This window comes from Cebus imitator, unplaced genomic scaffold, assembly GCF_001604975.1.
Source record: "Cebus imitator isolate Cc_AM_T3 unplaced genomic scaffold, Cebus_imitator-1.0 Scaffold461, whole genome shotgun sequence".
NCBI lineage: Eukaryota > Metazoa > Chordata > Mammalia > Primates > Cebidae > Cebus > Cebus imitator.
The window spans coordinates 286,552-303,450 of NW_016107776.1; the positions used below are offsets into that span (position 1 = coordinate 286,552).

Genomic DNA, 16,899 nt, shown 5'->3' on the forward strand with positions numbered 1-16,899 from the left:
GGGGTTTCACCATGTTGACCAGGATGGTCTCGATCTCTTGACCTCGTGATCCACCCGCCTCGGCCTCCCAAAGTGCTGGGATTACAGGCTTGAGCCACCGCGCCCGGCCCACAGCTGAGCTTTTATTTGATTGATTGATGGAATGAGACAGGGTCTTGCTCTGTCACCCAGGCTGGAGTGCAGTGGCACAATCTCAGCTCACTGAAACCTCTACTTTCCAGGATCAAGTGATTCTTCAGCCTCATCAGCTTCCTGAATAGCTGGGGCCTCAGGCACACATCACCATGCCTGGCTAATTTTTGTATTTTTTTGTAGAGGCAGGGTTTTGCCATGCTGCCCAGACTGGTCTTGACTCCTGGGCTCAGGCAACCCTCCTGCCTCAGCCTCCCAAAGTGTTGGGCTCACACCTGCAATCCCAACACCTGCCCTCCCGACCTGGGAGGGCAGCACAGGGCACACACAGCCTCCCTGGGCCCACAGGGTCACACATCTGGCCTGAGTAGGCACCCTGGAACATGCCAGGCTGCCTTGGGCCCACTTGGCACCTGGCACACAGGCAGAGAAACCCGTGGCCTCACTAGCTGTCTCTGCACACCTTCTAGGTAGACTCCTGCCACCCCATGGACAGGCACTGCTTCCAGTCCAACAGGATTTCAATGAGGCTGGTATCTTTGGAGGGGAGGGCCTGGCTCTCACCCCCACTTCTGCCCTATGAGTACACCTCGTGCAACACAGGCATGGGGCAGGTGACAGACAGGGCTTCAGCACCAGCTCCCCAGACTCAGCCCAGCCATCCCTGGAGCAAGGGATGCACAAACACACACAAACACAGGCACGCACACGCATGCATACACATGCATGCACACACGACTGAGTTGCTTCACAAAGTGACTGAATGTGGATCTGTACATCACACAAATCCACATACACGCCCTCAGCCAAAAGGAGGCAACCAAATAAAACCAATCGATCCTTTCGCATGATGAGGCCCCCCATGCAGACTCATGGCACGGGAAGCCACTCAGACAGTGTTGGGTGGGCAGCTCTGGTGACACCCAGTACTGGGGCTGGCCACCCCCATGCTGGCCCCAACCCCAAACCCCCTTGGTTCCACCTCTACGCTGCCAACACACTGGAAAGCAGCACCACTCAGTTAGGGTCACTCAGGCCACGCCAGGGCTGGGGAAGCACACAGGAAGACTCACCGCTGAGGATCTCATTGTTGTTCCCCCAGAAATCAGCTAATTTGGAGGGTCGACTGTAGAATTCGTCCCTGTTGGCTGCCAAGATGAGCCTGCAAGAGGACAGCACCGCTGACGGCCTCAGATGGAAATGAGTGAGCCAGCTCTTTTTCTCTCCTCAAACACAAAACTGGCCTCAGTGGCAGTAAGGGCCAGTCTCAGAGAGGACAGGAAGCTGGCAGTTCCGCCGTGCCTGCACAGGAGGAAGGAGCACATTGGCTCCAGGTGAGCTCCTGGGAACCTGCAGCCAGGACTACATTTGGAGCCTTGCCTGGGAAACAGGCAGATGCTGGGAAGAGACACACATCCACACCCTCAATGGCGGGGGATGGGTTTGTCAGGCCCTAAGGGGCTGGCACCAAGCATGCCTGTGAGCCCAAGCTAGAGGGCGCAGGGCTGTTCCTCCTGTCCATCTGTCCCCAGCCCTGGGAACACCCACAACAAACCCTCGGGCTTCTGGAAGCGTGAGCTCAAGGACAGACTGAACAGCACAGCATGTGGGCCTCCAAGGGCCACTCTGTTCTGCATCTTTTGGAGTTAATTTCTGGGGTCGGGGGGAGTGGATGGAAACTTCTCTGTTTTATGAGTATTTTACATTATGAATCAAACAAATATTTCTTTTGCAATTAGGAGAGACATCTAAACTTGAAGAGCCCTGGCCTTAAGGAAAAAAACTGAGTTTCAAGTCCCAGTTTGGACACTGGAAGAAAATAAGGACATAGTGGTGACTGAGTGGAAAGGGTCAGTTCCTGCAACGTCCATGAGACCTGAGGGTCTAAGAAGTGATGGATGGGCCAGGGACAGTGGATGACACCTGTCATCCCAGCAGTTTGGGAGGCCAAAGTGGGATGATCACTTGAGCCTAGGAGTTTGAGACCAGCTTGGGCAACAAAGTGAGGCCCCCCACCTCTACAAAAAAGAAATACAAAAGTTAGTCAGGCATGGTGGTGCATCCCTGTGGTCACAGCTAGTTAGGAGGCTGAGGCAGCAGGATCGTTTGTGCCCAGGAGTTTGAAGCTACAGTGAGCTGCACCACGGCACTACAGCCTGGGGAACAGAAAAGCCCTGTCTCTTAAAAAAAAAAACAAAAAAACAAGCGATGGCTGAAGACCCCCTGAGCACTTGTGCCATAGAGAGGCAGCTCCAAGGAGCAGGGCTTGGCTATCCTGCCATCACACTGTGGGTCTGAAACCAAGGTGTAGTGGTTAGATCCCGACAAGCGTTTCAAAATAGTTTCCATATCGATCACTGCACATCAATTTCACAAAACATTTGCTCCTGATGAAATGTGAAATAACAGACATTCGTAACATTGAGAGTCCAACTGGTGCTTGCACCCACCACTCATGCTCTTGGAGGTGTTCACACCTGTGTGCACACGTGTGCCCCCTACTTAGCACCTGCCCCTGAAGCTTCCTGTCTGCAGAACTGGGGAAATGCTTTTGGTTGTTTCCAGGGACTGTGCCATGCCCTAGAACACTTGGGGTCTGCTACGGAAGCCTTACCACCTTCAGGGTGCCCCATTCAGCCTGCTCTGATGCCCAGCTGACCCCAGGGCTCCCCCAGGTCTCGGGGATGTGCTGCCTGGGGCAGCAGGAGGTGGTCTCTGACCCTGATATGAGCCTCAGCCTTTCATAGAACCATCCTTTTGTACCTCTAAATGCTGTATTTCAACCCGGACCTGGCCCAAGTCTCCATGTCCCTTCTGGGCAGAGGTACCCCCCAACCTCTGCAGCAGTGATGGCAGCAGAGTCCACCTTTCCTGGGCTGGTTAGTGCTAGTACAAGGCAGTGTATCTGCCGTAGACCTGCATGAGCCACTCCTGTAGAAGGTGCCCATTGGTTGTGGCCTGGCCAGCAGGCAGAAGGGAGAATACCACAGTCCGTGAGTGCTGTGGTGGGGATGCGCCAGGGTCCGGGATAAGAGCTCCTCCACCCCATGGGTGGGGTCAAGCTCCAAGTGGTTCCGCTCAACATTCTCTCTTAAATACCTTCCTCCCGGCCGGGCGCAGTGGTTCACGCCTGTAGTCCAGCACTTTGGGAGGCCAAGGCAGGTGGATCATGATGTCAGGAGATCGAGACCAACCTGGCCAATATGGTGAAACCCCGCCTCTACTACAAATACAAAAAAATTAGCTGGGTGTGGTGGTGCAAGCCTGTAGTCCTAGCTACTTGGGAGGCTGAGGCAGGAGAATTGCTTGAACCCAGGAGGCGGAGATTGCAGTGAGCTGAGATTGCGCCATTGCACTCCAGCCTAGGCGACAGTGCGAGACTCCATCTCAAAAAAAACCCACAAAAAACAAAAAAAACCACCTTCCTCCCCTGCTCCCACATTCCAGAGCAGTTGAACAGGAGCCCGGGGAGCCAAGGACACCTAAGCCCAGTCCAACCCCAAGCCAGGCTGGTGCTGTTGGCTTTGGGTTCTGATTCTAACATAATGCTCTCACAAGGGGAAAATAATGGGGGGAAAGTAAGAAGAAAAGCTGACTGAGCAGGGACTTCTGTCCTAAGATGCTCAGCTGTCTGTTTTTAAATAAGGAGCAATTATGTATGTTTGCCTAATAACTCAGTAACATTAATTACCAGGTTATTTTTGTCCCAGCAGTCACTGTGGAGCTGAATAGCTGGTGGTTTGCCAAGGATTTCATTGAATACAAAATTCAGGAATGAGCCAGTGTGCTGAGTACCGAGATCGAGCCCCAGAGGGAGGAGGAAGTAGCTCTCTCAGTCATCCCTGGTGAGGTTGCACAAGAACAGAAGCCTATCTGCACCCCACGTCTGGAGACACAGGGATGCTCCCACCGTGGCAAGGTCCCCGAGGATGGAACATCACCCTGGCTTAATTTTGTTCCAATAACTAAAATCAGTAATTATCCATCACCACTGGACACTCATGCTGCTGCAATGTGAGTGTGTGCACCGTCTGGTGGGGCGTGAGTATGTACATCATCTCAGGGGGTGAGTGTGTTCTGCTACGGGGTGTGTGTGTGTACCATCTGGGGCGCAGTTTGGTGACAGGTAGGTAGGAGGTACTCTGGCCTGAGATCCAGTGATCAAACCCTCAGTGGTGACCCACGGAAGCTGCCCCATGCGGTAACAACTTATCCCGCAGCCACTTCAGGCTGGAGCCAGCAATGAGCATTGCATGGGGCTGTCACAGGCAGCATTTTTTTTTTTTTTTTTTTTTTTTTTTGAGACGGAGTTTCGCTCTTGTTACCCAGGCTGGAGTGCAATGGCACGATCTCGGCTCACCGCAACCTCTGCCTCCTGGGTTCAAGCAATTCTCCTGCCTCAGCCTCCTGAGTAGCTCGGACTCCAGGCACACACCACCATGCCCAGCTAATTTTTGTATTTTTAGTAGAGATGGGGTTTCACCTTGTTGACCAGGATGGTCGCGATCTCCTGACCTCGTGATCCACCCGCCTTGGCCTCCCAAAGTGAGCCACCGCGCCCTGCCAGCTTTTTTTTTTTTTTTTTTTTTTTGAGACGGAGTTTCGCTCTTGTTACCCAGGCTGGAGTGCAATGGCACGATCTCGGCTCACCGCAACCTCCGCCTCCTGGGTTCAAGCAATTCTCCTGCCTCAGCCTCCTGAGTAGCTCGGACTCCAGGCACACACCACCATGCCCAGCTAATTTTTGTATTTTTAGTAGAGATGGGGTTTCACCTTGTTGACCAGGATGGTCGCGATCTCCTGACCTCGTGATCCACCCGCCTTGGCCTCCCAAAGTGCTGGAATTACAGGCATGAGCCACTGCACCCGGCTGGCCGTAAACAAGCAGTTTAGAAAGAGATAGGGTGACACGATGGAGTGACTGTGTTATCTTGCTGTGGTGTTTTGGTTTTCTGTGATGGGTATCAAATTACCAAACGTAGTGGCCTAGGCTGGGCCTGGTGGCTCATGCCTGTAATCCCAGCATTTTGAAAGGCTGAGGCAAGAGTATCGCTTGGGCCCAGGAGTTCGAGACCACCCTGGACAACATAGTGAGACCGTGTCTTTACCAAAAAAAAAAAAAAATTAGCCAGGCATGCATTGTGTAGCCCCAGTTACTCAGGCATGCTGAAGTGGGAGGATCACTTGAAGCAGGGAGTTTGAGGCCGTAGTAAGCTATAATTGTATCACTGTACTCCAGCCCAGGCAACAGAGCGAGATCCTGTCTCAAAAATAATAATATACTCCACTGGGGGGGAGTAAAAAAAAAAAAAAAAATAGCCGGGCGCGGTGGCTCAAGCCTGTAATCCCAGCACTTTGGGAGGCCGAGGCGGGTGGATCACGAGGTCAAGAGATCGAGACCATCCTGGTCAACATGGTGAAACCCCATCTCTACTAAAAATACAAAACTTAGCTGGGCATGGTGGCGTGCGCCTGTAATCCCAGCTACTCAGGAGGCTGAGGCAGGAGAATTGCCTGAACCCAGGAGGTGGAGGTTGCGGTGAGCCGAGATCGCGCCATTGCACTCCAGCCTGGGTAACAAGAGTGAAACTCCGTCTCAAAAAAATAAAAATAAAATAAAATAATAATAATAATAAAAGCAGAGTGGCTTAAAGCACCCCACTTTATACCCCAGTCCACAGGTGAGGAGCCCAGCCCAGCCTAGCTGGGTACCTGCACAAGGCCTCCCGAAGTGCTGCAGAAGTGCTGGCAGGGGCTCTGCAGAAGCCCCTGTGCCCCGGCCTGCAGCGTGCCCTTCCCCCAGCTGGGCACCCCACAGCTAGAGCAGAAGCAGCCACCAGAGGTGCCTCACACCCTCCCACGAAGTCAGGAAAACACAGTGCACATTTGCTCAGTCACCCGGAGGTGGCATACTTCATCCCTGGCTTAGGCCTTCGGAAAATAGTCCAGAGAGAAATGCCGAGGCCAACTGAATGGCAGGACACACAGGGCGGGTCCCGGCAGTGACACATGGGCTCTGAGTGAAAGCACGAGAGGCCATGTCAACCCTCCTCCTCTCCACTCAGGGAGCTGGGTGGCACTGACCGGCACCTGCAGGCTGGCTGTCAAGCTTCCTCCCCAGAGATGCAAGCACCCGGGGCGGGTCGAGTCTCCTTGGCAGCCTGCAGGAAGCCACCCTGAAACCCACACGGAGCCAGCCGGCTCTCCCGATTGCTAATTTCCTAGAGCTGCCATAACCAAGCACCACAAAGTAGGCGGTGGCAACAACAGACACTAATGTCTCACAGCATTGGAGACTGGAGGTCCAAGATCAAAGCATCAGTAGGGCTGGCTCCTTCTGAGGGCTTCTTGGTATGCAGGGGACTGCCTCTATTTCTGTACACACACTAGCTTCCCCTGTGTGTATCTGCGTCACCCATCATATTGATTAGAGCATACCCACCTGACTTTATTTTGCCTTAATCGTTTTTTTTAAGACTCATTGTCTAGCTCTGTCACTCAGGCTGGAGTGCAGTGGCGTGATCATAGCTCAGGCAGCCTTGAACTTCTGGCTTCAAGCAATCCTCCTGCCTCAGCCTCCCGAGGTGCAGGGATTAAAGGCATGAGCCGCCGCACTCAGCCATCCTTAATCACTTCTTTAAAGCCTCCGCCTCTAAATGCAGTGACATTCTTAGGTACCAGCAGTTAGGACTTCAAGATGGGCATTTGCAGGAGACATGGTTTAGCTCACAACGCCCTGTGACGGTGGACAGCCCAGGCCAGGGTTCTGTCCTCTCACTGGCTCTGCCTCCTGGGAATGGACTCAAAGGGACTGTCCTCCCACTTCCCTGAGCACCAGCTGTGACAGCCACAGTGTGCACCCTAGGGACAAGGCCTGGCAGTTTTCACCCTGCGTTACTCTTGCCTGTTTCCCAGTTAGCTGACTATGGCCAAGGAAGTGGCAGGAGGGAAACAGTGAGTGAAGGAGAGTCCCAGGGGCTCGGGCTGACCTGAGGTCAGGGTGACCTGGGAGGTGCTGTGAGGCCCAGCTGGTGAACGTGGAGGCCTGGGGTGTGGCCCTGCTGGCTAGAGTCAGTGGAAGCAGAGCCTCTCCCAGCGATGTCCAGGCAGGCAGAGCTGCTGCGTGGATGAGCCGCTGAGTCCCAGCTCCCAGGCCCGAGGGGATTGGCTGGTGGAAAACCACAGCAATGAAAACCAAGCCTCAGACCATCCCCCAGGTATGCAACCGAGAGCAGCAGAGGTTCTGGCTGAGTGCAGCAGAAGGAAGCCAGGGCCCAGCCACAGCCTGGTGCGTGCCCAGGAGCGAGAACACTGGTGCGCAGCTCCTTTCTGCTGCCTATGGGTGTGCTGTGTATGCTCGCTGTTGTCTTCTTCTTTCTCCTCGATTTTACTCTATGTGCAAGTGGTCAGAGGTAACTCTGGAAACACAGTATCAAGTGAGGCTGTGGCTAAATCTGGAAGTAATGGAACGCAGCCAGTGACAGCTTCAGGGGCCATTGGGCTATGTCTCTTTATCTGGGAACTTCTTTGCTAGTCAGATAGAAATACAGTTGCTTGGCTGGCACATGCGAATTTAAGTGAGCATAGAAGGGTGTGTAGGAAAGCTGAGGAGCCAAAGGCTAGACCGTGACAGTTAACGGATATATTGCATCTGCTCAGCTCCAAATTCACCCTGCATCACCTGCTCTGTGATAACGGGGCTGAACATCGGCTGGTTCCACGTTAAGTTTTGTCAGAAGAGGGCGCTGGAGAGATACTGGAGGAGGAAGGCTTCTTTCCCGGCTCCTGCATCCTTTCTCAGGAGGCTTCTGCAACAAGTGAGGCTTTCCTAGCTCTTCAGGGCACAACAGCAGCACCCATCAGTCAGCACCTTCCCCTAGCAGCCACCCTGTGACAGCTACCAGGCACTCTAGAAGGCAAATTTCCAGGAAACCTTGCCAGCGTGGCACCCCAGAGACTTCCAAGACATCCAGATGGCCATGGTGTGCCCTCTCCAGCAAGGTCTGGATCTTAGCTGGGGGTGGAAGAGGGAGCTCTGCCCTGGGCACCCCAGCTCAGCCCTGGGGACAGTGGCTGTTCCTCACCTTATTCCTACATTCTTTAGAGTTCTGCTCACTCATGACCCACCCCCACACGACTCCAGCCCCTGTGGCAGTCAATAGTTCTTAACATTACTTCCACTTGCCCTGCAGCATGCTGTCTGCTGCTTGGACCCTGGCCTGGCCCTGCCATCACCAAATTGCAAAGAGGGAAAACCCCAGACACACCTCCTTCCCTATTCCCTGGCAGAAAATGACTTCATTCAGTCTTGAAGTCAGGCAGCATGGTGTCTACGCAACTTTGCGGTGAGTCAAATCTGAGACCCTCTTGAAATGATTCAAATCAAAATATAGATTTTAAAATGATGAAATCTTCCCGAGCAATTCCATTAGAGAGTAGTTTCAAGTTTCATTTTGGGTGTGGGTTACATCTCTGCCTCATTCTCCATGTGAATAAATGCTGGGGTGTTCTGGGGAATGGAGGTGTGGCCATCCTCAGTTCAGGGTCAGGGGTGGATCCTGGCCTTGGCTTTCTGTCTCTTCTGGCTAGTCCCCAGCATCCTCTCCTCCTTAGGACTCATATACAGACCTCAGGCTGGCTGCCACCTCAACTTCTCACCAGCACCTGTGACCTGCCAGCCCAAGCTGGCTCTTGCTGACACTGTTGCCCCAGTTCTGCTGCCCGACCCCCACCTAAAGCCCATAGAACTGCAGCCCACCTGGACACGACACTCTTCTGTCCTACCTGCACAGCTGCCTTCTGCGGGTCAAGACGGCCAAGGGGAGACCTATATTAATTCTAGCTAAATAATTCTAAGCTTGCTTGTCTCAGAGTACATTGAAGTTTATATACCAAACTAAACTATATTACTGGTGCAGTTAATTAGAAATCAAGCGGCTACAGGAGGCCTAAGGTAAAGACCATCCGAGGGCACAGTAACCCCAGGGAACACCTCGGGGAGGTTTCAGGGCAGGCGATACTGCTCTGGTCCCACGAATGCCTTCTCAACATGGAGACTGCTAGAGGGCCTCAGAACGAGGGCTTATGCAAAGATCTCCGAGAAGGGAGGCGACCTCTGCTCACAAGATCCGGGAGGGTCTTTGCAGATGGGAGCTGGCAAGGAGAAAAGCCTTGCAGGGTAGAGATCAGGGAACACCTCAGGCTCTGCCTAGGTTCTGCGAATATGTGACTATGTCAAGATTTTAATTGCTCTATGTCCCCAAAGCTCAGGAGATAAAAGCCCCTTGATGCTTTGGGAGTGGTCAGACTGGGTGACTCCTCATCCGTTGTACTTCTGATGCAGCTGCACCCAGATAACAGTCCGTGATAAACTCAGAGTACTAGTTTAGCATGTCTTAGAAGGATCTCAGGTGCTGTGAAATGCTCAGAGCATTAGTTTAGCATGTCTTAGAAGGATCTCAGGTGCTGTTAAATGCTCAGAGCATGAGTTTAGCATGTCTTAGAAGGATCTCAAGTGTTCTCCCCGCAGGCTATCTTACCCAATTCCTTGACCCTCTCCTTCCATGTCCATAAGATCAATGAGATTATGCACATAATAAAAGTGTTTGGAGCCCAAAGCTAGGGGCCTAGACGGTATATTCTACTCTTGTGTCTCTGTCTTTATTTCCTTTTCTCAATCTCTCGTCACGCCAGGACTAAGAACACCCATATACAGGGCTGGGGCTGGTACCCAACACCTTCTGTGGCTGAGTCTTCACATCTTTGTACATCAACTAGAGTCCCCGCCCCGAGAGGCATTCTGACAGCATCCCACACTGAGTGACCCTGTCCCGGAGGGCAGTGCCAGGCTTGTGCAGCCCCAGCCTGGCCCACATACCTTCCCACATTCAGCAGCCCAGTGGCGTGAGAACTGGCTGGGCACCTGGGACCCTGCACGGCGCGGCAGACGCAGAGCGAGGGGGTTACCTGTATGCATTTTTTGAAACAGGGCGAGGATCAAACTTAAAGAAGATGATGCACATGGTGGTGCAGGGCGGCTCTGCTCGCACGGGTCGCAAGGTCTGCGGGAAAAAGGAAAACGCTGAGTTGAGTGGATGGCAGACAGCAGGGCCGCCCTCCAATCCTGCAGCAAGCCGGAACAAAACCACCTCTGTGTTGCCTGCAGCGCTTGCCGGCTGTGGGGGAACTGCACGCTGGATACCATACCGTTGGCCTGTGCCACACAAACACCTCCCAAACCCACACGCTCATCGGCACTGGCCAGACTCTCTCCACCACCTGCAAGGCTCAGGGGCCTGGGCCAGAACTACCTCCCACATCTGAACACCAGCCCTGAACAGAAGCATCCCCTCAGCACCGTGGCACTCTTGGGGCCTGGACACACCAAGCTGGGGTGCTGAGTGGGACCCAGGGGTCAGCAGCAGCGAGGGCAGGAGCCACATTGTGAAAAACAAACTTACCCATCCAAAACTAAAGAATGGACTCAGAGGCTCAGAGAAGAGAGAGACTTTTAATGACATTCTTACAAGATCAGGTGTCTGATAGGCAGGCACACCCAGTTTTAATAAGCAATTTATCCCCTAGTGCGCAGGTCCCTCCCTGGGTCCTCACAGGCTGAGTACTACGGGGTCACAGTCTTCCCGGACGTCACCTATTGATTGTTGGGAAGGGGCTTCAGGTGTTTCTTTTTCAGGTTTGTTTTGCTGTATTTTGTTGCAGCCCACAGTGCACTGCAATTCTAGTTAGCTCAAGGGCTTTTTAAGTATTTAACTTACCACCTAAGTAGCAGGGTAGGCTGATACGAAAAGACAAACCGAGCTACTTTGCAGGCTAGTAAACTTTCATCTTAAACTAAACTTCTTTGGTTTGGGTGAAGGCAACTACATGGGGGGAAATGGGGGAAAGAGGAAGGCCGATAAGCACACATCGGCTATCCAAGCAGGGGCCTAGTAGATCCTGTTTCTTCTGTAGTTTGCTCACCTAAGCCCATTTAAGACATTTTGTTTTGGAAATGGACCACTGTGTATGTTTTTACTTCTAGACCCTGCCCCCACATGCCACCAATGAAGGCAGCCCTCCTCCACCGGCAGCCTGCCAGGCAGGACAGCACAGCTCACTCGCCTGGGATGCCAGCCCTACAGGCCCCGCTCAGCACACACACTCACCATCCCACAGGACCCGAGGGCCCAACGCACCCACAGCAGTTGGCATGAACACGTGGCAGGGACACGATGGGTGACTACACACTTAGCACACACCTCGTCCCCACCCAGGGACCTCTGGGACCCGGCAGCCAGTTTTCCGAAATGCAAATGAGTGGAGGACTGAGATTAGAGCCTGAGGCCACCCAGGGTGACACCCAAGTTCCCTGAAATGTACATGTGTGCAGTGATTTAGTGACATGGCTCCAGGGCAGAGCCAGTGCCCATAGCTGGGACATGGGACAGCCAAGAAGCTGTTCAAATACTGAAGAGAGGCAAAAAGATTCCTCCAAGAAAAGTCTAATGAGTAGGAAGGGAGGTGAAGAGGGCTCAGTGTATGTGCTTCCACAGGCACGGGCATCAGGGATGGCCACTGGGGACCATCTGCTCCAGTGAGGAGCTGGTGGGTGTGCAGGTGAGGTGTTGCCACCTGCAGATGCACTGGGTGTTGGGGGATGTGCAGCCATTTGAGACGGTCTGCTGGCCACCGCTCTGCATAGGATGGGGAGCTAAAGGGTGTGTTGGTGCAGGGGCACCCTGTGGGAAGGGGACTGGGGGGCCGGAATTGGGCTGGGTCCCCTCCCTGGGTGACCTGGCAGTGCCCACAGGGGACTATCACCCAAGGGTTGGCAGGCTACTAGGGCCAATCCTCTTGGTAAAAACAACCCAAGATGCTCAATAAAATAGGAAGACATTGGCCAGACATGGTAGTTCACACCTGCAATCCCAGCACTTTGGGAGGCTGAAGCGGGCAGATCACCTGAGGTCAGGAGTTCGAGAACAGCCCGACCAACATGGTGAAACCGTCTCTACAAAAAATACAGAAATTATCCAGGCATGGTGGTGGGCGCCTGTCATCACAGCTACTCGGGAGGCTAAGGCTGAAGGATGGCTTGAATCTAGGAGGTGGAGGTTGCAGTGAGCCGAGACTGTGCCATTGCACTCCAGCCCGGGCAACAAGAGAGAAATTCCGTCTTAAAAAAAAAAAAAAAAAAAAAAATATATATATATATATATATATATATATATATATATATATATATATATATATATATATATATATATATATATACATATATATATGAAGACATCTTAAAAATTGCAGGAGCTGATGAGCTCCTGTAGGATTTGGCCAACACCTCAGAGAGCATGGCCCACAGAGGGCAGAAGAACACAATGGCCAATCCTGCCTCAGACTGTTTGCCCCCTGGACACACTGGGGCTCGTGCTATGGTGGCCTCAGGGGTGAGGGAGACAGAAGACAAGCCCCAGCCATCCCCACAAGATGGGGAACCTAACAGGAGACTCTCCCCTAAGTTAGGCTGGGACTCCAAAGAGCAACACTCAGGGAGAGATGACCTACAGCAGTAGCCACCCCCAGGGGTCACGGAGACATTGCACAAAAGTGAGGGGGAGTTCCTGAGAAGCTGGGGCATGGCCAGCTGTCCAGGTCCACACTGGGGGTACGAGGACCTGCAAGCCAAGCACAGGTTTAAGGGGCTCCAGCACTGGTAGTGCCCCTGTGGCCAAAGTTCATCCTATACTTCAAAGAAGTCTCAAAATCATTTTTGAAAGACAAGAAGCAGTCCACAGTCAGAAAGAACCACATAATGAGGCCAAGCGTGGTGGCTCACGCCTGTAATCCTAGCACTTTAGGAGGCCAAGGTGGGTGGATCACCTGAGGTCAGGAGTCCAAGACCAGCCTGGCCATCATGGTGAAACCCCATCTTTAAAAAAATAAAAAAAATAAAAAAATAAAGAACTATATAATGAAAGAAGCACCATGAGCAAGAACCAGCAGAAAGATACCCCCACACACATCACCAACCGACCATGCTCTGATGGCAGAAAGAAAACAGCTCAGAAACATCTGCAGGGGAAAGGAAGTGATAAGAGCAAACTGGGTTTACAAAGCAGGAAAAGGAACTCTTTTTTTTTTTTGAGACCAAGTTTTGTTCTGTTGCCCAGGCTGGAGTGCAATGGCGTGATCCTGGCTCATCGCAACCTCCGCCTCCCCAGGTTCAGGCAATTCTCCTGCCTCAGCCTCCCCAGTAACTGGGATTACAGGCATACACCACCATGCACAGCTGATTTTTCTTTTTTTTTGAGATGAAGTCACACTCTGTCACCAGGCTGCAGTGCTGTGGCAATCTCGGCTCACTGCAACCTCTGCCCCCCAGGTTCAAGCAATTCTCCTGCCTCAGCCTCTCAAGCAGCTATGATTGCAGGCATGGACCATCACATCCAGCTAATTTTTGTATTTTCAGTAGAGACGGGGTTTCACCATGTTGGCCAGGATGGTCTCCATCTCCTGACCTCATGATCTGACCGCCTTGGCCTCCCAAAGTGCAGGGATTACAGGCGTGAGCCACCGTGCCCAGCCAATTTTGTATTTTCAGTAGAGACAGGGTTTCTCCATGTTGTTCAGGCTGATCTTGAACTCTTGATCTCGGGTGATCTGCCTGCCTCGGCCTCCCAAAGAGTGCTGGGATTATAGGCATGAGCCAGTGCGCCCGGCCAAAAGGAACTCTTAGGAAGTTCTTTTAGAAATGAAAGCTTCAGTGACTGCACATTAAAGCTCAGCTGGGGGTTTAAGAGCAGATCAGGTGCAGCTGATGAGGCAGAACCATCCTGAATGCAGTGCAGGAAGCTGGGGAGCATGCTGAGCTTTGGGAGTGCTCCCAGGTGTCCACTTGCTAGGTGCCACTGATGGGGCAGGCCCAGCACTCACCACGTGGCCAGAAGACACAAGTCTGCTCACTCTGGAGGAGCTGGTCTTTCCTGCACGAGATCCCCTGGCTGCAGTCACTAAAGCCCTGCCAGCCGGTCCCTACTGAAATCCCACTGGCCTGGGGCCCAAGGCCTGCTCATCAGGGACATGCTCCTCTGGAGTGTTAGAGAAGGCCATTGGTCTTAGCTTCAGCTGACCTCAGCCTTCCCTGGGCTGCACGCCAAGCTGCTGGCAAGGCCATGAACGAGGGCAGTTCTGGCCGTTGATACCCACAGGCTACACAGAAAGGCACCTCCAGTTCAGCTGCAGGACCCTAAAATCCTAGCTGGCCAGGGTACTGAGGCAGCAGATCAGCCCTCCAGGCACCAGTGGCAGGGAAGGCTTCATGGTCCAAGGAAGGCCATCAACGGATCTCTGGGCAGCCTGGCACTGGAGGTGTGGGCGCAGAGCCCAGGGCTGTGGCCTCGACGAAGACGCGGTCATTGGGAGGGAAGGACCAGAGGAAAGCCAGCCCCTGGGGAGGGGACCATCAGGAACTGCCTTTCTCTCCAATCCCTCGCCCCCTGCTCGAGCCAGGCCCACTGCCCACCGGCCCCCGACCCAGCTCTGGCCAGCAGGTCTCCCCCTTCCCCTGCCAGCTTCACCTCCCCTAACCTGTGACCTTGCGTTTGCCTGGGCCCCTATGTGCTTCCTGAGCCAAGCCCTGCAGGTTCCCTAGGTGCAGCATGGCCCCCACACAGGCGCACTACAGGATTCTAACACCCTCCCATGCCTGCTGACTTGTGGGGCTCTGGAAGGAGCCGTGGATATAGTCCTTGTCCTTTTGGTCACCACATCTTGACCTGGACGCAGGGCAGGTGGGCACACAGGCAGCCAGGACCATTTCCCACAACTTACACATGTCCCATCACACCAGGTGAGGCTGGGCTCCTCAGGGCATCTCTTGTGCCACACAGAGCTCACCCTCAAGGGTGCCCGAGCTGGCCAACTCTACAGGAGAACTGGTGTCCCAGGGAGAAACGTGCCTGGCTTTCCAGGTGATGCCCCACCCTGCCTGTCCCCACCTGTCCTGGGTTCGGCACTTGGGCCAACCCAATGAACTCTCCGCATGTCCTCTGCAGTCCAAGAAGGCCACAGAGTGGTCAAAGCCATGCAGGGTTGGCCCTGAGGCCCAGGCGGCCAGAGCCAGACCACAGAGAGCAGCTGGAGGAAAAGGGAGGGAGGAGGGCCTGGGATCCAGCCAGCAGTCTTGCCCTGGGCCTCAGAGGCTACAACCCAATGGCATCTGAATATCTGTAGGAAGCCACGCCCAGTCTCTGCAACCTGCTCAAGACTCTGCCTGCCCCAGGGGACTGAAACCTGAGGGCAGCCTGCACACAACCAACAGGCTTGCAGAAGCAGTCAGATGGCCATGCCCATCCCCTCCAGGCAGAAAGTGCTCACTCCCCTGCATCCCCCAACCTGGCCTCAGGATAGCAGTTGGGGAAGTAGGTTACAGGGCGGGTGGGGCAGGCAGTGCAAAACCCAGCTCTCAGGGCAGGTCCAACCCCAACCTGAAGGAGGCTGGGGAGGGCACCACAGGCGGGCGATGATGCTGAGGAGCTCCTCCCTGTGCTGTGCGCTCTGCAGCTGTGATTGCAACCCACTAAGAGTCCCAGGTCACATGATGAGGATGGGCAAGGTGAGCCTGGAGATGCTCATGGAGGGGCACCTGCAGGTTGGACTCGGGGTGAAGGAGTGAGATGGCCACCCCAACCAAGCACATATGGGATGCTGGGGTCAAGTGGACATTGTGGACCTTGCACCCCTGCCCTGACAGCCCCTCAGAGAGCCAGGATGGCCTCAGCACTAGATTTGTTCATCTGTAACTGCTCTGCCCAGCCATGCTGTGGACACTCCTGGAAGCCAGCATGCTGCCTTCTGCTCTCCCACAGCAGAGTCTGCTATCCCCACCAGGGTGCAAGAGGTCCCTGGGCAAGTTGGTGATGGGCAGCCAGCTTCCTCCCGGCCATGGTGGTCACTGTGCTGACATGTGGTCCTACGAGGGGCATCATCTTGAAAGCAATTGGCATGACACAGGTATATGGCCAGGCCTCATCAGGCCCACGGGGATGGAAAAGCCCAGATATGTGGCCCAGACTGAGAACAGGAGGCCGTGTGGGCAGCAGTCGAGAGAAGCCACACTCCAGGACTGAAAGCAGAGCCTGGGAGGGGGACAAATGACCTGCCACCGGCCCACGACACCAGCACAGCGCAGCAGGACAACATGGCATGGTGGTGAGGATCCTGCGCCAGGACAAGAAAAGAAGCGTCCTTCTCACAGCTACTTCAGGAAGCACGTCACTTCCACTCTGCCTTCTCTAACTCCTGGGCTCAAGCCATCCTCCCAATTCAGCCTCCCAAGTAGCTAAGATTATAGGTGCACACCAGCACACTCGCTAACTTTTTTCCTTTCTCTTCTTTCTGAGACGGAGTCTCGCTCTGTCACCCAGGCTGGAGTGCAGCGGTGCCTCTGCCTTTTGGGTTCAAGTGATTCTCTCGCCTCAGCCTCCTGAGTAGCTGGGACTACAGGCACATGCCACCATGCCCAGCTAATTTTGTATTTTTAGTAGAGACAGGGTTTCACCATGTTGGCCAGGATGGTCTTGATCTCCTGACCTCATGATTCACCCAGCTGGACCTCCCAAAGTACTGGGATTACAGGTGTAAGCCACTGCACCTGGCCTAATTTTTAAATTTTTTGGTAGAGCTGGGGTCTCACTATGTTGCCCAGGCTGTTCTCAAACCGGTGGGCTAAAGTTCTTCTCCTGCCTCAGGAAGTCTTATGACTGATTA

At 53.8% G+C, this 16,899-nt stretch overlaps 1 protein-coding gene across 1 annotated transcript in view; it reads right to left on the reverse strand.

The window, feature by feature from the left end:
* Positions 1-16,899, reverse strand: part of TANGO2 (transport and golgi organization 2 homolog) — a 44,334-nt gene that overhangs the window by 18,216 nt on the left and 9,219 nt on the right. Inside the window, exons 2-3 of the mRNA XM_037732633.1 lie at positions 10,099-10,193; positions 1,206-1,294 (exon numbers count right to left, since the gene is read on the reverse strand). Of these exons, the coding sequence (XP_037588561.1) occupies positions 1,206-1,294; positions 10,099-10,193 (184 nt within the window). The remainder of the gene's footprint in view (positions 1-1,205; positions 1,295-10,098; positions 10,194-16,899) is intronic.